Source organism: Vombatus ursinus, unplaced genomic scaffold, assembly GCF_900497805.2.
Source record: "Vombatus ursinus unplaced genomic scaffold, bare-nosed wombat genome assembly UNPS02014791.1, whole genome shotgun sequence".
NCBI lineage: Eukaryota > Metazoa > Chordata > Mammalia > Diprotodontia > Vombatidae > Vombatus > Vombatus ursinus.
Window position 1 is genome coordinate 68,280,168 of NW_020954569.1, and position 21,286 is coordinate 68,301,453.

The 21,286-nt window shown below is 39.3% G+C and overlaps 1 protein-coding gene and 1 pseudogene across 1 annotated transcript in view; both read right to left on the reverse strand.

Annotated features, from left to right (window-relative positions):
- The window catches only part of MYO5B (myosin VB), a 532,192-nt gene that overhangs the window by 191,243 nt on the left and 319,663 nt on the right, over positions 1 to 21,286 (reverse strand). Inside the window, exons 11-12 of the mRNA XM_027868890.1 lie at positions 5,268 to 5,349; positions 4,588 to 4,728 (exon numbers count right to left, since the gene is read on the reverse strand). Coding sequence (XP_027724691.1) covers positions 4,588 to 4,728; positions 5,268 to 5,349 — 223 coding nt within the window. The remainder of the gene's footprint in view (positions 1 to 4,587; positions 4,729 to 5,267; positions 5,350 to 21,286) is intronic.
- LOC114047955 lies at positions 18,372 to 19,101 on the reverse strand (annotated as a pseudogene).

Sequence of the window (21,286 nt, forward strand, 5' to 3'; positions counted from 1 at the left end):
ATAGGATCATGGATCTCTATCTGTAAGGGACCTCAGGCCAAATTGAATAGATCTAGAGGTCAAAGGGATCATAGAAGCCAACTACTCAAAAATGCTAATTTTATAGATAAGGAAACCGAGGACCAGGAAATTGAAGTGGCTTGCTCTAGGTCACATAAGTAGTAAGTGGAAGAATCAAGGTTGGAACCCAGGCCCTCTGCCTCCAAATCCAGCACTCTTTCCACATCACCACACTACTTCCCTTTTTCTAGGGATTGAGCCAAACCAAGATATCTATATATTTTAAATGGAGCGTGAGGTCAACCAAGGAACAGAAGTTGTATAGTTGGGTGTTTGAGGCTCTTATACTGTTCTCTGAATGCCTAGAATCAACCACTGTGAAATCGCACCAAGTTTTGTCCTCTGTTCTCTTCACACTCGAAAATTATCTTCCTTTCTTTTTACAGGGATATTGACATAAAAATTTACCACCACCCCCACCCCTCATAAAACCTTCCAATTTTCTTAGATCTAAAATTGAAAAAGATCTGACTAAATTCACATTAATATTTAATGAATGCTATGTTACCCCTACTTGGGGGAATTTTCATTTTAAAAGAGAATGTTTGGAGAGGTAATACCCTTAACCCAATGAGATGGGTGACTAAGAGTAGAATTTCAGGCACTGTTGCTCCTGCATAGTGGCAAAAGACTCCCTAGTGCAGCTACTTACCCTGTACATACTGGCAGCCCCAAACATTGAATACAATACTAATGCAATGAAATACCCAAAGAAATCCAGAGAAACAGGGGAAGACTTGATGCAGTAAATTAAAATTAAATTACTGATGCCAGTAAAACAATACAAACAATGACTACAATAACAAATGAAAAGAACCTTAAATTATTACTAAGTAACCATTACAACTAATATAACCTCAACAACCACAATAACCCAGGAGAGGAGAGGAGGAGGTAACTTCTTCCTTGTGGTAGAAATATGGGGGACTGTAACAGGTACAGAAAGTCAGACAAGGGCATTGTGTCAGCTGATTTTGTTTGATTTTTTTTTTTTGTTACATGAGAGGGCTCATCCTATCTCACATGGTTGTGATATAAAAATAAAATGCATCCATAAAATTCATTAAAAAAATGAACAAATATCCACAGAGATCTGAGCCACATCTGAGGAAACTGGTAACCACAAGGCTAAGTGACTTAATTCATAAGATCCTGTCTAAGTGATAGAGTCAGGTACAGAATCATGTCAACTCCATAGTTACTGTTTCTGAGCCTTCCAAATTCATCTTGAAAGAGTAAGCTCATGTGTGCCCTCCTCTAGGAAGTCTTCCTTGATTCCTTCCACCAGAAAGTATTGTTTCCCATTGAATCTCTCAGATCACATCGTTTGAACTATTTCATTCACTCTGTAGATGGCATAGAAGAGAGCCAGCCTCAGAGTCAGAACAAAAGGAGTTACAGTCCCACTTCCGACACGTTCTGGCTGGATGATCCTGGCCAGGTCACTTAAATTCTCAGAGTCCCAGGCAGCTCTCTAAGACACAAGTTACCAAGCAGTTATCCTTTGCATTGGTAGAGGGAGTATCTCAAAGGGAGATAACTATACTGAGGAAACCACAGGTCCAATTAAAAAAAATGTACTTAATCATATTCTGACTTGTGCTATACTTAGAGCCAAAAGTGCAGGAGACCTGAAAGGCATTTGGCTGATATAAGTAGGCTGCTGCATGTTACCCATGATGATTCACATATGGGAAGTGGTATTCATTAAATAATCATGTCATGGATAACTGTAAAAGGAGGAAAGCCAGTCAATAAGTAAGGGAGAAGGATAACCAATGGATAGCCCTAACATTGCACTGGTGTCTATAACATTACAAAACAAACAAACAGACACCTAGGGAAAGGTCCTCTATAGAAGATTAATGAAAGAGCACGTTCAAGAACTTCACAGGACGAGGTATGGAAGGGTTGTGATCTCTGTTAATGCAGACAGGATTGATGCCAGCGTGATCACAGGAACAAAGGAAGGGGAGGCAGTATGTTACTCTGGAGTCGGGGACCTAGGTTCAGTGTCCTATTGACTACTACCTATGTGTCTTTGGTCAAGTCACTTGAGGGGATGGGGTAGAGATGGGGCAGAGCACAGGGACTGTGCTACATACTTTATAAACATTTCATTTGATACTCCCTAAGCCTCACTTTCTTCATCTATAAAACGAGAGGGTTGAACTGGATGGCTTCTGAGATTCTTTCCAGCTCAAGACCCAGGATCCTAATGTATTTTACTGTCTTTGGTATATATGTTTTTTCCTTCTACTAAATTGTAAGCTCCCTGAAGTAAAGGACAATTTAATGTTTTATCTTTTAACCCCAATGTCTAATAAATGGCCTTTAAAAATTAAAGTGGACCCCATCTATTTGTCTTGAGGTGCCAATAGCAAATAAATGTAAACAAAAGTAAGTCAATAATTTCTATCTCTAATTTCCTGAGGTAAGGGATACCTTTATTCAGTTGGGAATCATGAGAACTGGGTTCTAGTCCTGAATCTGTCTTTATCTATATGACCTTGCACTAGTTCTTCCATTTCTCTTGTACCTCAGTTTCCTCACTTGTAAAATGGGCATAACCCCACATCCTCTATCCACCAAACATTTCATCTCTTTGTTGTAAGGATTGTATGAGAGAATATCTGTGGAAGGGCTCTGAAATGAATCAATGGCAGCAGGAATGAAAGGTGCTGCTATTACTATCCCCAAAGGTTTGAAGTAGAGGACAAGATGCAAATCAATTATTCATTAAGCACTTACTGGGAGACATTATGCTAAGAGAAGGGGTAGGAGAAAAGGGTTGAAGCAAAAACAGTCCCTACCCTAAAGGGGATTACATTCTAATGAGGAGGGTGATATGTACACACCAATAGGTATATCTAAGATATATACAGAGTGGATGCAAGACAACCTTAGAAGGAAAAGCATTAGCTATCATTGAAAGAGAGAGGGGCACCTGGGAGGCTAAGAACTTCCCTTTCAAAACCCTGTGGGATGACATCACACTACAATACCTGTCCAATAGCTGAGTCTGTGTGCACCATATTGTTTATAAACACAAATAACCTCAAGTTGTATCAGTAGTTTCAAGTACTTCCTTTCTTGGCACATTCCTTAGCCCTGACTCACCAAAAAGAAATAGAGCTGGGGTTTTAAACTCTTATTGTGTTGAGGATCTCTTTATCAGTCTGATGAAGACTATGGTCTTTTCTCAAAATATTTTTAAATGAATAAAATAAATGATTACAAAGGAAACCAATTATATTGAAAATTTATCAAAATATTAAATATTATAACAACCAATTTACAGATCCTCTGCAATCTGTCTATAGACCCTTTAGGGGTACATGGACCCTAGACTAAGAACTCCTGTCATAGAGCTTAAAGAAACCTTAGACACATTTTATTCTAACCCCTAATGATCTTATAAATGAGGAAATAAGCCCAGTGGGTTGGAGTGACTTGCCCAAGGTCACAAAGCTACATTAATGGCAGCAATGGAAAAAGGATTTTATTTGGAGGCCTAAGAGCTGGGGTTTAAATTCTGACTAAGCTACATGCTACCTGGGAGACCCTGAACAAGTTGCAACCTCTCTGCATTTTATTTTCCACATTCATAAAATTTAGGTGGTTGGACTAGATGGATCCTTCCTTTTCAATTCTAAATTGATTATTACATTTCAGGACTAGAATTCAGGTTTCCTCATTCGTGGGATCCTAGTTTTTCCCTAGAAGGGACCTTAGGGATCATCCAATTTTAAGCACCCTCATTTCACAGAGGAGGAAAGAGATGCCCAAGGAAGAATCATGTTTTGCTTAAGGCCACAAAAAATGTTGTGACATTTTTTTCCTTCATACCAATCTGCTTCTCCCTGGTGAAATCCACTGAAGCCCATGTTTCTTTCCATTCTTTCTGACCAAGCACTCACATCCATTAGTTGTAGTACAGGCTATGCAGAGGGCATGGTGACTACCCTTGGGGAGTGCTCACTCTTTGTAGCATTTCTGTCCAGATGTTCTGGATTCTTTCTTCATACTAGAGAAAAAATTCAGGTACCTATCTCATTTTTTGTGCAGAAAGATAGGAAAGGGACTGAAAAGGAAGGAAAGGGACTATTTGTGAACATCACCTCCCTTCCCCCACCTTGCATATCTGTAAAAGGAAGCTTCTGTTTCTCTGTGTGGTAGCTTTCTGAACAAACTGGATGAAAGTCTCCTTGAACACTGCCTGTTGGCTCTGCTTAACTTCTGAATTCACTGAGTAGAGAATGCAGGGGCACTCTGGCCTCCAGCTCCAAAAGCTTGTTAATTAGAGATGAAGTCATAGAATTGAGGGCTGACAAAAGGTTATCATCCTCACCTAAATTATACCTCAAACTACTCCCAACAGAACATAAGTTCCTCGATGGCAGGAATGGTTTTATTTCCGTCCTTGTGCTCCCAGAGCCTAGCACACGCACACACATACTTCATGTCTGTTGAGTTGGATGCAATGAGCTGAGGCCTGAAAGATTTCAAAGGCAGAATTAATTTTACCTTGCATTCTTCATCCAACAGGTCCAAGATGCCCAGTTTAGCTTCTATTAGGTCAATGCAAGGCTGGTTATCATAAAAATCAATCAAGGTCCACGGGATTTGTTCCTTCATATATTCTTCTTGCTCCAGTTTGAAGACATGCTGGGGTCAGAAGTGAGGAAGAGTTACATTTTGGTGAAATGCTGGAGCACCAGACCAGGGGAGTTATATGTCCCAGGAGAAATTAATCTCTCTTTAGGCCACATTAGACTATAGAATAAGTGCCCTATAGATCCTGAAAACATTGAACAATTCACAGATGCAGCTTTTGATGACAGTGGGGTATGATTTATTCAGATGTTTCTATTTTCCCACCTGGGACCCACCCTCACATCATTCAAACCACCTATCTCTGCTCAAACCACAGAAATCACTAAATGTGGCTTTCAACAATCTGGGCTGCATCAGAGTTTGGACTGCCCAAGAGCCAAGGGTAATAAGTCAGACAGTATATCACCCTGATTCAGACCTCTTAGTATGTACAGTATAGTATAGTATGGGCTATTCCTCATGATGCAAAAGGACTAGAATCCAAGGAGTGAGACTAGAACAAACAAAATTAACATAGGAGAGCAAAAAAGAGGCCTTGGAACCAATGGAACAAAGGGAGTTTAACCAGTGAGTATGAACAGGAGGCTTACCCAGTTGAATTGCTGCTGGAGTTTTTCATTTGCATAGTTGATACAAAACTGTTCAAAGCTGTTCACCTCAAAAGTTTCAAATCTGCAAAGTGGAACAAAAAGAAACAATGAGTAGAGTGAGGAAGATACTGTCTTTTACTCTGGAACCTGGTGACCCAGGACTGAAAAAGGATATATTCTCAACCCCAGTTCTAAATTCCAGTTTGCTGTTAACATATCATGAGCATCAAAATGATTATCTGAACTAAAAAAAAAAAAAGAAGAAGCCTGGATCCTACAAAATGGTGATTATTCTAAAAATTGTTTATTTTTGACGCAGAGAGATATTGATACACACAAACACACACACCACTTCTGTAAAATGTGGAATACTATATAAATATAAGCTACTATTGAGGACAAACCCACCTCATTCTGAGTCTAAGCCTGGCTTGTTCGGCCTTTGGCAACACTTAATGGAGGTCCTGGCCAGATTTGGGGATGGAAGGGGCTCTATGCCACACATAAAACCTGCAATGGTTACCTCATTCAAGAATATCTGGGAGCTGTCCATGGTTCTGAGGGCACAACTCTAGAATCTGAGGTTGGAAAGAAGCCTGGGGCCATTTAGACTAACCCATACCTGAAAAAGAATCCTCCTCTACAATATCCTTGGTAAGACATCATTCAGCCATTACTTGAAGTTGTCCAGGGAATAAGAATTTATTGGGTCCCAAAGCAGTCCATTCCACTTCTAGACAACTCTAATAGATAAGAACTTTTTCTTTACATAAAACCTAAATTTGTCTCTCTACAACTTTTACCTATTGCCTCTGGTGCTGCTTTCTGAGGCCAGACAGAACAAGTGTTTCAATTTCTTAAAGACAGTTTTGAGACCATTCTCCTCCTCATCCCACCTCATCTTCTTTCTTCATCTCCATTTCATGGTCTCAAATCCCTTCACTGTCCTGGACATCTTTCTCTGAACATACTCAAGTTTGTCAATGTCTTTTCTAAAATATATTACCCTGAATGGACACACTATTTTGGATTTGTTCTGACCAGGGCATAGTACACTGGGTCAGTCAATTCCTTTGTTCTGGAATCATTTAACATTCATAAGGTCTGAGATCTAGTGCTGCAAAAAATTTCAGGGGTCATCTAATCTACCCCTCTCATGAGGATAAGAGAAGGAGGAGGAAAGTGAAGACAATAGGGGCTAAGTGAATTCCCAAAGGTCACACAGACAGCAAGTATCCAAGGCAATATGTGAACCAGGTCCTCTGACTCCAAAGTCAGTGTTCTTTGCCCTGAGCATTGATACTGTCTTTCATTTATCCAATATTTATTAAGTATCTAATCATTCAAGGCAGTCATTAAGCATTTATTAAGCCCTTATTATGCACTAGAAATTGTATTCAGTGCCAAGGTTACAAAAAAAGGAAAAAAAATAGTCTCCATGGTCACAATAGTCTCACAATATAGTGGGGAAGACAACATGTGAACAACTATTTACATGTAAGATACATACAGAATAGATGGAAAACAATCACAAAATGCAGGCACTAACTGCACTGGGAAAGGCTTCTTGAAGAAGGTAGGATTCAAGCTTGATCTAGAAAGAAGCAAGAGAATGTAACAGTGCACTGGAATGGGGTAAGGATTTAAGCCTAACTTGGGAATATTGGGAGTTGTAGTCTTCATATCACTGGAAGAGGTTTGGGGAGGGGGATAAAGGGTAGTATTCCAGCTGTGTGGGCTTTGCAGTTCTGGTTATGTGGGATGGTTGTCTACAAAAAGATAAGAGAGTACACCAAGGCCTTTGGAAACAACTAGCAGCCCAATTTACCTGGAAGGCAGAGTACATGGAAGGGAAAGGAGGATAGAGAACAAGTATTTATTAAGTGCTTACTATGTTCTAGGCACTATGTTAAGCTCATTATAAACACTATCTCATTTGATCCTCATGACAACCTTGTGAAGAAGGTGCTATTATTATCCTCATTTTGCAGGTGAAGAAATTGAGGCAGACAGAAGTTAAGTGAATTATCCAAAGTCACACAGTTCTCAGTTTCTGTTCTTTACCACCACAAAGAGTTGTTATAAATATTTTGGCACAAACATGTCTCTTTCCTCTGGGTTTTTTTTATTTTGGGGGGGATACAAGCCTCATAGAAGTATTACTAGGTCAAAGGGAATCTACAATTTAATGGCTTTTTGGTCAGCATTCTGAATTGCTTTCCATAATGGCTGGACCAAAATCCCCAGATCCACCAACAGTGCATTAATGTGCATGTTTTCCAACAGCCCCTACAATGCTGGTTATTTTCCTTTTTAAAAATCTTTGCCCATCCAAGACAACTCTGAAGGACTTATGATGAAAACTGTTATCCATCCCCAGAGAAAGAACTGATGGTGTCTGAATACAGATTGAAGCATACTTTTTCTTTATTTTTCTTGAGGTGTTTTTTTTTTTGGTCTGTTTTCTTTCACAACATGACTATAATGGATATGTTTTGCAAGACCACACCTATATCAAATATATAACTTATACTAAATTGCTTGCCTTCTCAATCGGGGGAGTGAGGAGGGAGGAAGGGAGAGAATTTAGAACTCAAAGTTTTAAAAACGAGTGTTAAAAATTGTTTTCGCATATAATTGTTGAAAAATAAAATACTAAATAAAAAGAAAAAAACCTTTGCCAATCTAATAAGTTTGATGCAGTAGCTCTAAGTTGCTTTAGTTTGAACTTCCTTAATTAGTGATTTATAGCATTTTTTCATATCACTGATAAACTGAATGTCTTCCTTTGATAACTACCTACTCATATCTTTTGATCGTTGAACAATTAGGGAATGACTCATTCTTATAATTTTAATAATTCCTTATATATCTTGGAAATGAGAACTTTATCATAGAAACTTGCTGCACAGATTTTTGTTCTCAGGTAACTATTTTTCTTCTAATTTTAGCTTCATTGGTTGTTGTTGTGTGTGTATGTGAAAAAATTTTTAACTTTATGTAATAAAAAATGTCCATTTAATATTCTATGACCTTTCCCATCTCTTATTTTTGTTATGAACTCTTCCCCTATCCATATAGCTGAAAGAAATTTTTCCATTGTTTCTATAAGTCTCTTGTATGATTATAATGAGTCTTGTTGGGTAAGTTATTCTTGGCTATAAGCCTATTTCTTTTGACTTTTGGAATCTGGTATCTCAAAATCTCCACTTCTTTATATTGATATTTGCTAAATCTTGTGTGATCCTGACTATAATTCCTCAGTAAGAACTTTTTCTTTCTGGCTGCTTCCTTTGATTTGAAGTTCTGTATTTTTGCCATGGCATCCTGAGGATTTTTCACTTTGGTTTTTCTTTCAAGAAGTGACTGGCAAATTCTTTCTATTTTTCACTTTGCCTTCTGGTTCTAAAAAATCTGGATAGTTTCATTTCATGATTTATCAAAACATGGCATCCAGGCTCAATTTTTTGGGTCTTGTCTCATTTTTTCCCCCTGTAAAATGAAGATAACAGTACCTACTTTCAAGGTTTGTTGTGAGGATCAAATAAGATAATATTTGTGAAGCACTTTGCAAACCTTAAAGTGCTATATAAAACCTTCAAGGTAGTCCAAAGATTCTGAAGCTATCACTTCCTGATATAGTTTCCTGATCAGATGTGTTTGATAATAAATACCTTACATTTTCTTCTAATTTTTTCAGTCTTTTGACTTTGTTTTAATATTTCTTATCCCATGGCATCATTTCTCTTTGGTTCATTCTAATTTGCAAGGAATCTGTTACTGGGGTAAAGTTTGGTACCTCTTGAATTAAGTTGTTAATTATCTCCTCCATCATTCTCATTTCATTGATAACATAATTTTTAACTTAAAAACAACAACAACAATAACTTTTGCTTCATGTCTTCTGGAAACTCTAGTTGACCTTTGGTCAAGCCATTTTCTTTTGAGACTTTGCTTGGAGATATTTTCTTCTTCTGTGTTAGTGTCTTAGGATTCCCAGGCACCAAAACAGATCTTTATTTTTGTTTATTCATTCTTTCAGCCTTGTTTCTTGTGTAGGGGCTTTGTTTTAGGGCCAGGTTCTTCATCTTTCTGGACAGAATACCAGAGCATTGCTTGGTCCTAGTTTGTATTCCTTGGGGTCCTGATGATGCTTTCTTCAGGTATTAAGTGTTGTGTTCTCCAATGATCTCAGGGGTGACTTGAGCCAACCCCCTGCAAACTAGCAGTGCACCATCAGGTAGCCTGATCTCATGTAAAGTCTGCTCACTGCCTTGCTGGTCTGAGTTTTGCAATATCCTGACCTCATTTTGGGTCTGAGTGAAAGAACTTGGGGCTCCAATGTGCCCCTAGTCCCTGTCAGTTGGCTAGAAGTCTCTGAAAGTTCAGAATGGTAGAACTGCAGGCTTGCCCTTGGCCTGAGTTCCCTGTCCTGATCCACTGGGTGTCAGCCTCAAACCAATGTAAGGGCTGAATCTGTGAACTCAATCCAGGGTCAGTGCCATACACTTGCTGATCATTCCTGTTCCTGCTCTTTCTTTGCCAAGAACACAGCCTCCAGCTACCTCTGAGCTAGATCTGCCGACTGGGCCACCACTCCCTGCTCTGGGACACAGCCAATCAGCTCTGAGCTTAGCCACAGCTTCCACCCTGCAATCATACTGGGATGCAGAACCATACAGCTACAGACTGGCTGCTCCCCTACTCCCCAAAGGCAGCTCTTGTTTGGCTTGGTATGCTTCTTGGATGTTTGCTGGAGTTGTTGTGGAGAAAGCTGGGCTGGATTGATTTATCCAAATCCACCATCTTGGCCACCTTTAGGACGTTTTTCAAGAAGCATGTTAAAAAAAGGCAGGAGAACATTTGGCAGGTTAAGAATGGGATGTGAGGGACAGCTAGATGGCACAGTTGATAGAGCACCGGCCCTGGATTCAGGAAGACCTGAGTTCAAATCTGGCCTCACACACATAACACTTACTAGCTGTGTGACTCTGAGCAAGTCACTTCATCCCATTGCTTTGCCAAAAAAAAAAAAAAAGAATGAGATGTAAGGGGACAGCTAGGTGGCTCAGTGGATGGACTATGGATGGTCCTGGAGTCAGGAAGACCAGATTTCAAATTTGACCTCAGACACTTACTAGCTATGTGATACTGGGCAAGTTACTTAATCCCAACTTCCTCTCTTTCCCACTCCCATCTTCCCCCACAAAAAAGAGAATGGGACATGAGAGAATAGCAGGGAAACAAAACTTTGGGTCATATTTATATGGGAGAAATAGCACAAGTTTGGTAAAACCAGATCAAAGGATTTGAGGCTGAGCTAGGGGTATGGTAGGAGGCAGGGATGCCAAAGGCTCTTCTCTGGACTCAAAGGGGATGGTACATAGCACCTGTTGTTAATTATTCACTCCAGGGCTCCTCTCTCAGGAGAGACATTTAAAGAGAGATTAAGTCCTAATGCCCAAAATGTAACTTGCATTTGGAGATAGAACAACAAACAGCCATGCTCATGGCCAAAATTTAATTAATAAAACTTGAAAAGATTAAAGAAGCACGGTGGCAATTTGGTCAGATAACAGGAATTGGTGTGCAGAAAAGATTTGTCCTGGCTTGGCAGATAAAGGATTTAAATATATCCCTCTTGTCATTTTTAAAGGTTTATATTAGTACCCTTCATGAAGAACATTCTCATTAAGTCAAGATGCCTTGAAATTAGCTCATAATTTCCCCATTTCTAAGATAATATCTGGCAACAATTCCCTTGCCATCTAATATAATTGCAATAATATAGGAGGGCCACAGAGAAATGAGGAGTTTTCATAGCTTTGAAAATTTACAAGAGAATTGACCTCAAGGAGATTCAGTGCTTGGGAGATAGGACAATTTTTCCCTTTACAATGAAGTTATTACATCTACCATAATACCTTCCATCTATGCAGTTGCTTTTTCTTTTTTTTAAATAAACACAATAGATTGATTTATAGCTCACATTAAAATGTCACAAAGAAATTTATAAGCCAGAAGGAATTGGATTTCTCCAGTAAAATCGATGTCAGACAAGTCTAGGCTAGCATACTGGAAGGAGGAAGCAGAGGAGAAAGAAGGTGAAAGTTGGAGATGGGGGGGACTTGACATCCAGATGCCTGGATTCTAACTCATGATGCACACTAACACAAGTCACCTCCCAAGTGCCATCTCTAAAAGGCAGACACATTTATAAGAGTGTTGGAAAGGAGAAAGCCTAACCTGAGCTGAGACTTTTGAAAAATGCTAAAGATTATCAAGAAAGACAGTGTAACCTGGTGGATACAGAGCAAGCCTCAGAGGTCAGGAAGACTTCAGCCAAGTTCTCCCTATTACACAAGACCTTGGACATATCCCTTAGCCTCTCAATATCTTTTGGCAACACTCTGAGAATGTAAATTGCAAAGCAGGTACTGATCTGTATTTGTAGAGGGAGTTAGTTAACTCTTTTGGAGTCTCCCATATCAACGAAATTACAGATGCAGTTAAAAAAATAAAAAGGGTTTTTTAAGATACATAGGGAGAAGAGAACAAAAATGTAAAATGATCATTGCTTAGAGTGGATGGGACAATGGCAATAAATAATGGAGAAAAAAACCCAGAACTATTTAACTCCACAGTAATTTGCTTCTGTTTCCTCTATTCAGAATGATGGTAAAACTAGAAAGGAGTTAATTGGGTATTGAGACCCAAGATAAATGAGGTGGTCTGAGAAGAAAGTTCCTAATTGCCAATGAGTTCAAGGCAATAGGCCCAGATGAATTATATCTTAGAACTTGTGCATGTGATTTCTCTCAGTGGTCTTGAAGGTGCTGTGAGAAAAATAAAAGAGGTTCTGGAGGGACAGATATAAACAAATGATGGCTCGCTTTTCAATAAGAATTCTGAGCACTATGATCTGGTGAGTGTAGCACCTATTTCTGGCCAAATGCTAGACCAGACTTGTCACCAGCAAGTTAGCAGCAAAGAGATTTTTTTTTTTACCTCAGCAGTTCATGAAACCCATCTAAGCTATAGAGGGGTTCAAACTGTGACAGTGGAGGAAAGCAGCATATTACAGTGGTAAAGTGTACTAGATTTGGAGACAGAGAATCTGGGTTCAAGTCCCACCATAATAATTACTACCTGTGTGGCCCTAGGCAAGTCACTTAACTTTTCCGGGTCTCAGTTCCCTCAACTGTAAAAGGAGGGATAGTATAATGGATAGAGCACTAATCTTCACCTCAGAAAGTCCTGAGTTAAAATCCTACCATAGATCCTTAATAGCTACATGACTGAGCAAATTATTTAACTCTCTGGGTCTCAGTTTCTTCATCTGTAAAATGGTCCCTTCCAGCTATAGATCTATTATTTTCTCATCCTAAGGCAGGGATGGCGGGAGGAAGGAAGAAAGGAAACCAGCATTTATTAAGTGCCCACTAGCTACTGGCACTTACAGGAAGTTGGACTTCATGGCCTTTGACATGCCTTCTAGCTCTTGGATTTTATAATTCTATAACTTTTGGAGGATGACTAGGAAGATGAGGAAACATGAAATATGAGGATAAATTGAAGGAACCTGGGATATTCAGCTTAGAGAAGGCTCCAATGGGTGTGGTATGAGGTGACTAGATAATGTTTTCATATATTGGAATTGTCATCACATGGAAAGATTAGGCTTATTCTGCTTGTTGCCAAAGGGAAGGGCCAGAACTGATGGGTAGAAGCCAAAGAAAGGAAGATTACAACTCAGCCTAAGGAAGAACTTCTAGCAATTCCAACAGTCTAAAAATGAACTGGCTGCCTCTGAAATTTTTTACCAACCATGGAAGTTTTCAAGCTGAACCTTCACAATAATTTGTCAGGAATATGAATAAATAATCATTCATTAATTCAGGTATAGGGACTAACAGCTTCTGATTTGCCTTCCTAATGGAAGATCCCAAGATCTTGTGTTTTCCTGAATAGAAACAACAACTTGAACAGGGATGACTCAATAGTTCAGGGTCATCCTACTGATGGGGTGATGGGACCTGGACCCTTAAAAGGAAAAGACCATGTCTTTGAAAGCAACCCAGTCCTTAGTTTCCCACACATTTCAGCAGCCCAGATCACTGGCTTTTCACCCAAGACACCTGCCCCATTCCAGCCCACCTAGATACTTGACAGTCCTTTCACAGTGGCTCTTCACCCACCCCAGACCACTTAACTCCTTTCACTATTGCACTTGACCCAACCCCAGTCTATTTACCACTCCTTAATTTCCCATCCAGCTTAATTTCCCATCCAGCTCATTCTCGTATATGTGTATATGTATGTATGTATGTATGTATGTATGTATGTATGTATGTATGTATGAGTCTTACCCCTGTTAAGTTGCATTTATTCACTAGGAATCTCACCTGCTCTATTATAATTAACCTTGCCACCTTGACTGAAAGAAGGTTTGAGTACACAAATTCTTTCCAGGTGGACCTCCATGTAATCTGACATTTTGGGGTTCTCAGCAACCCCAAACTGCATCACTACCATCAAACCTATCTCCAGGGGGTGAAAATGCAAATCAAATTTTGCCATGAAGCACTCCCAAGTTGGCCAGCCAACAGTTGGAACACTAGATCCTGCATTTTTATTTGTGAAGTCACAAGGATCATAAATTTAGACATAGAAAAGACCTTAGAAGTTTTCTAGTCTAGTCCACCCTCTCCATTTTACAGATGACAAAACTGAATTTCAGAGAGGGGTCCTAAACTAGCCCAAGGTCCCACAGGGAATAAAAAGAAGGCCCAGGATTCCAACCCAGGTCCTCTGATTGTAAATCTTTCCACTGAATCATCTTCCTTGAGTAATAATAAAATAGAAAAACAAACAAAAAAGCTATCTTCAGGAACTCCTTCAGAGTACAGATTTTAGCAAAAGAGTTCACAGAAGCAGTAGGCCTATGGAGACTTAATTAAAATGCACCCCTAAGGGGATTATGCAGGGTTGGACAGGAAACTGAATGTTAAAAATTTGCTTTATAATGTGTAAAATATGGTATAGGACAAAGAGAACTAAATGTCAGCAGATTTCATTTCCTTCCTCCTACAACTAACTACAGCTTCCACTCTTGGGTGCTGCCAGGTCCAGAAGTTCTCCTCCAAGATGCCCTCCCTGGCGTGCTCCTCACCACAGCCAGTTAGCCAGGCTGTGCCTACCCCCTACCCCTCCCCACTGCCTCAGCATTTTCAGCTGTGGAGTCAAAGGCAAATAAATGTGTATTCATCCCAAATTGAAGCCATTTAGTTCCTGCAGCCTCCAGGAGGGAAAAGGAAATAAAGGGCCCAAGATCACAATTAATCAGACTTGTGGAGGCAAACATTTGCTAATGTAACATGAAAAGGAAAACCTTGTGTAGAAGCTGCCAGCTTCTCTCCAATTACTTTTTAACCCCTGTTCCCACCCAGGGAGAAACACCCCGTGGGCAACTTCAGAGAATTTTAGTTAAGGAAAGGGATTTAGTTGGGATTGGCTTAATTACTGTGGGTTTTGCCTGCTCTGCAATTTTTCTAGGGGGAGGCAGTAAGGGAATGAGAGGGAAAAGAAATTGGGCAGGAGGCCACTCTTGGGCAAAGGTTTTAAATGTTGAGACCCTTGGGGGAGCAGATGGATAAAAGGAAGAAATAAAGGAACTGCCTTACAGAGCCTAGAATGACAGAATTCCTAAATCAGGGGCTTAATCTTTTTTGTGTCTTTTGAAAGTCTGATGAGGCAAGGGACCCTTTCTTAGAATAATGTTCTAAAACACATAAAGTAAAATAAGTAGGGTTGCAAAGGAAATAATTCTATTGAAATATAGTTATAAAATACAAAACAAACAAATAAACCACTGTCCCAAGAGGTTGTTTGGTGGCTGTGAAAGGAAAATTTAATTATTGTTCAGTTTGTGACACCTGGGAAAACTCTAACAGGGCACCAGTGACGTAGTGAGAGGGAAGAGAGAAAAGGGAGAGAGAAAGAAAGAGAGAGAGAGAGGTTTCTTCTCCTAATTTTCTAGTCCTCTGTTCATCTATTTATTTCTGAAACACTCTAACTATAAACTCCTAAACTTAAAACTCCCCTCCACTGTAATATATTTATAAATATAAATACATAAAATATAAAAATATTTAAATTTAATATATTAATATGTAATTTTATTAAATGCTATGTTAAATATATTATTAAATCAATTAACTATATCATTAAATATAATTCTATAAATGAAATATATTTTTATATAACCATATTTAGAGTACATTCCTATTTAACCAGAATCCAACACACACACACAAACATACACACACCAAATCTTTTCTCAAAAGTTCTATACAATGATAATTAAGAGTCTTAATGTCACTAAAGCACTTTAAAATCTCTAAGTACCTTCAGAATCATTAAAGGAAGAAATTCTATTTTGCATTACTTTAGGGTTTTGTACTTTACTATATTCTACAGTCTATTTCTTTTAAAATTTGCTATGCACATGGGCTGTATGCAGGGGTGTGCTGTAATCAGCACATATCGGCTCACGAGAACAAATTGTTTTATTTTCAGTGTGAGCATTTACACTTCAGAAAAAGACAAATGCTGCAAAACAGGGGTTGGTTTATTGTTTTGTTGATTGTCTAGACTTAGGAGAATGATTGCTCTAGAACACAGCAACCTCCTCAAGAGGTACCCAAACACACAGGACAGTTCCCTCCAACAGCCCTCAGGAATCTGCACTTAACGCCCCTCTCCAACAACTTGTTTTCTCTGCTTTTTGTAGTCTCTTTTCTCCCTCATTAACAGCTGTCACTTCTTGCTGCTGTCAGTGTTATTGATTTTGGCAGCCAGCTCTATGTCCCTCGTCTAATCTACTGCGGTCTAGGAAACTAAATAACTAAATTCATTAGAATGGTATCTAAAATAGACCACAAACTAAAGTTCAGGTTGGTCGGGTGGTACCTCATCCGTCAAGCCTTCCTTCATACCTCTACAGCTATTGATGTTCTTGCCCTTTAAAAAATTATCTCTGATCTAATTATCTGTGTTGAATCCTCACCTCACTTCCAACCCCTTCAGGAGAATATAAGCCTCTTGAGGGTAAGGATAGTTTTTGTCTTTTTCTTCCTAACATCTGACATAGTACATTCCTCGAACACAGCATGCACTTAACAAATACTTGCTGAGCTGAACAATGACTCTTTTACGAGTGTAATACATGAACTTTGATTCATAAGCTATAAGCCAAAATATTTTGGCTGCTCAAAAGCCATTTTGGGGGCTTCATTTCTGATTTTCAGTTGGGTGTCCTGTAGTTGAGAGTGCCAGGTGAAGTGGCCTCTAAATAGTTGAAGGTGTCAGAGGACTCTAAGATAAGTACGGTAATGCCAGATAAATATTAGTTTCATTTTATGTTTTATTTAGTAGAATTTAGAATGGCCAGAATAAAAGGGGGTGTTTATGTTTCTTTAAGTATGAGGCAGTTGCTGTTAACAGACATCAGGGGAGTCATATTGAGTGGAGAAGATGTGGATGTTTCCCTATCTAGGGAACAGATGAAATGACATTTAACATCGAGGCTTTGAATGTGGTCGACCTAGATAGGCATTTGCCTGAAGAAATGAGAAGTGTTTCTTGTCAGAGAGAGTTGATTAGAATATGTGCTTGAGGGCTAGTGAACATAACCAACACTTTTGTTGATACACAGTCCCAAACAGGCTGGAGCCTATAACAGAAAAGCCATTGCAATGAATGACACATGAGATAGACTGTCATTGAAATAACACAGGAAAACAAAAGTTTATGGAATCAAAATTTGAAAACAGTTCACTTTAGCGAGAAGATGTTTAAATAGTACCTGAGAATTTGTTTTCATCTGAACCTTGCTTTACCTTGGATGTCATCTGGTTGTAAACAAAAATTAATGTTTTCTCAATACAGGTGCTATTGCTTTGATTAAAAAAGATAATTTTTAAAAATTTTCACATTAGTAATGTTGTAAGTAAGAATTAGAACCAATAAGAGGAACCACCAGAAGGAGGAAACAAACCGCAACAGAAGAAAAAAAATTAGCAAATAGTATGCTTCTATCTGCATTCAAACTCCATAGTTCTTTCTTTGTATATGGATAGCATTTTCCATCAAGAGGCCTTTGGAGATGTCTTAGATCCTTGTACTGCTGGGAAGGGTTAAGTCTATGAATATCAGTCATCCCACAACGTGGCCGTTACTGTATACAACGTTCTCCCGGTTCTGCTCACTTCACTCAGCATCAGTCCATACAAGTCTTTTCAGGTTTTTCTGAAGTCCGCCTGCTCATCATTTCTTATAGCACAATAGTATTCCGTTACTTTCATATGCCACAACTTGTTCAGCCATTCCCCAACTGACGGGCATCCCCTCAATGTCCAATTCTTTGCCATGTGGTCAAGTCTTTCCAAGCCACAGAAGGAACCAGGCTGTGACATGCAGTAGCCCAGACAGTGAAGATCCTGTTGTTGTTCAGTCATTTCAGTCATATCCAACTCTTCATGACCCTATTTTGGGGTTTTCTTGGCAATGATGCTGGAGTGGTTTGCCATTTCATTTTCCAGCTCATTTTACAGATGAGGAACTGAGGCAAACAGAGTTAAGTGACTCGCCCAGGGTCACATTTGCCCATGGTTTGCCTGAGGCCAGATTTAAACTCATCAAGGTGAGTCTTCCTGATTTCAAGCCCAGTGCTCTATCCTCTGCACCACTAGGTGCCTGCTCTTACTCCTCTAAGGTATGCCACAGGATGATTTCTTCCCTGCCTCCCCTAGGGTGGGAGATAACCACCATACTGAACAGGTTAGAACACTTAGTCAGACAAAAATAGTGATACACCTAAAGACCTACCCTTATGCTTTTTTTTTTACTTGTGTCAATGTATTTGTATTCAGGGTTTTGTATTTACAAATATAACTATTAAATAATAGAAAACTCAACCCCAACCAGCCTTGTACATAGCCTTAACAATACATGCTCAACTTGAGGGATTTATTCTCAAAATGAATGTTTTCCCCACCCCCAAGAATAAGGTCAGTTGTTCTTTAAGTATAGACAAGGCCACAGGCTTGTAGAAGAAGTTCCTGAAGTGTGTAGTTCAGTCAGTAAAACATTTATCACTTCAATCAATGTCCACTAATTCCACTTCAAAACTGAGTTTTGAATTTGGTGGAATTTTTGCATCAGGCTGTCCTCTCTTTCCATAAGCCCATTTAGGTTCAATCTCCAGGCAAGCCTTTTCTCCTTTTCTCACTGTTAAGAGTGCTTCATCCCATCTTCTGATAACTTTAGCCATTCCAACTTTAAAACTTAGAGGCTTAGCATTCTTTTTCTTCTTTGCACTAGTTTGAATATCAGTATTAAAAACAGTTCCATCCTGTAATGTTCCTGTGTACCAGCAATGAACAACATCTCCTTTTTTGGGAAAGTTAGTTTTATCTCCCTTCTTAAGGATAGATTTCATATATTTTGGTGGACCCTCATCCAAAGTCTCTTCAGGCTTGACTTCTTTGGATTTCTCTTCATCAGGCTTCACACTTTTCACCTGCTCTGTCACTTTGGCAACACTCTTAGTACCTTTGAAACACTTACTTTCAAAAAGATGGTTATAGGCTGTGACTAAATGATCTTTGTTTGCTGTCTTGGCCACATTTTTTATGTTTCCTAGTAATTTACGTTCTGCAAGAAACGAATCCGAGCCGTTGTCCTGCAGAAACTTGATGATGTCCTTCTTGGGGAGTGCTTCGCTGCGTTGCAGCTCTGCAGTCCACACCCGCTGGGGTCCAGCAGCCGCCATCGTCCACCTACTGCCACTCCACGACTGAGCCTGCTTGCCGTCCCCTCCCTCCCATCCCGGCCCTACCCTTATGTTTTAAAAAATACTCCACAAATAGAAAAAAAAAAATACTCCCCAAATAGGGGAGGTGTGACTAGAGAGCTATTCATTTGAAAAAGATTTGTTGCTTTTAGTGAACTATAAGCTCAATATGGGTCAGCATCAAAAAAAGAGAATGCAATTTTAGGCTGAATTAAGAAGGGCATATTTTCTCTGACCAGGAAAATCTCCTATAGTACATTGTCCTGGTCAGATGCCATGTGGGGCATTATTCAGACTGAATGGCTATAGAACAATGGTGTCAATTCAAATAGAAATGAAGGGCCACTCAACTATAAATGAGGATTTTTGTGGACCTCGTATTAACTTAGAAAACTACACATTAATATTCTCTCTACTTTACAGCATTTTTATTTATTTTAAAAAATATCTCCCAGTTACATTTTAATCTGGTTCAGGCTGCATTCAGGAGTGCTCTGGGTCATATGTATGTGTTTGACAGACCTGTTATTGAGTGGCCAGAGGAAAGCAGCTAGGCTGGTGAGGAGAAGATGGGAGGGAGAGGCAGATAAAATCTACAGAATCCATAATACACATTCAGGTAATGGAGAAACAGGTACATTTCAAAAATATGATTATTGGTAATAACAGCAGCAGTAGACAGGCCAGCTAGATGGTACATAGAGCATTGAGTGGGGAATCAGGAAGACTCATCTTCCTGAGTTCAAATCTGGCCTCAGACACTGCCGAGCTGTCCTTGGGCAAGTCACTTAACCCTGTGTTTGCTTCAATTTCCTCATCTGTTAAATGAGCTGGAGAAGGAAAGAGCAAACCACTCCAGTACCTCTGCCAAGAAAACCCCAAATGGGGTCACAAAGAGTCAGAAACAACTGAAAAATGGCCGAACAACAAAGAGGTTGACATTTATATAGCACGTTTAAGCTTTGCAAAGTATTTCACACGCACTATTGATCCTCCCAATAACCCTGTGAGGTAGATGCTATCATTCTCCCCACTTTACCTACCAGAAAACCAAGGTCCAGAAAAGCCCAGCTTCCTACACGAGATTAATGCCAGAACTGGGAGATGAAGCAAGGTCTTTCCTGCACTTTTTCCATCACACCATACCATCAGTCAGGTAAACTCCAGATATTTTAGTAAAATGCCCCAAATTTGAAGTATATCAAGAGAAGGAAGAAATCACAAATGTTGCAAGAGGGGAGAGGGGGAAGAAGTTATTCCAGAAGTTAATTTTTTTTTGCAGCAGCAGCTTTCTTCTCTCAAATAATCATTTTTTAAAATGCCACTGGCTTAGAAGATCCCTTGAGAGCTCATGTTAACTGCTCCTGTAGTCAAGTTTTTGTTTCTTTCCTTGAGTGCCAATTACACACACAGTGACCAGGGCAGTATGACTTTGTCAGTACAAATTTATATAGAACTTTTTTTTCTTCAAAAAGAATGAATTATGGACCCAGTAGGACAGGAACTCTGTGTTACAAGCCTATGTGCACTGGCAGCTCAGACTGACTGGGGCAAGGTACTCTTTCTTCCCAAGGTGAATTGTTGGCTCATTGATTCCAAACCACTTCTCTTGTAAAATAGCTTGTAGGGTTCACTTACTGCTGGCAACAGGGAATGGAAAGGATGCCTGGGTTGGGGCACCAGGCTCCCATACCCAAGGATTATAAAGAGATTTTAAAAGAATGTGCAACTTTGACTGCAACAGCTGAAAATAGAATAATGGAAACCCATTCTGGAGAAGGAGCAGGATTTTTGTTTTTAGGGCCATGCCTTGGAAAGGAAAAAGGACAGTAGAAAAATATTCAGGTCACAAGATAATACTATCTTGTGGTGGGGTCTTCCACAAGAAGAGTTGAACAGTGGGAAAACTGGAAAGCAGTTTGGCAGAAACTAGGTATAGACCAACATCTCATGCCGTATGCCAAGAAAAGGTCAAAATGGGTACATGATTTGGACATAAAGGGTGACATCATAAGCAAATTAGGAGAGCAAGGGATAGTTTACCTGCCAGATATATGGATAAAAAAAGAATTTGAGATGAAACAAGAGACAGAGAACATTTCAGGATATAAAATTGGTCATTTTGATTACTTTAAATTAAAAAGGTTTTGCATAAACAAAACCA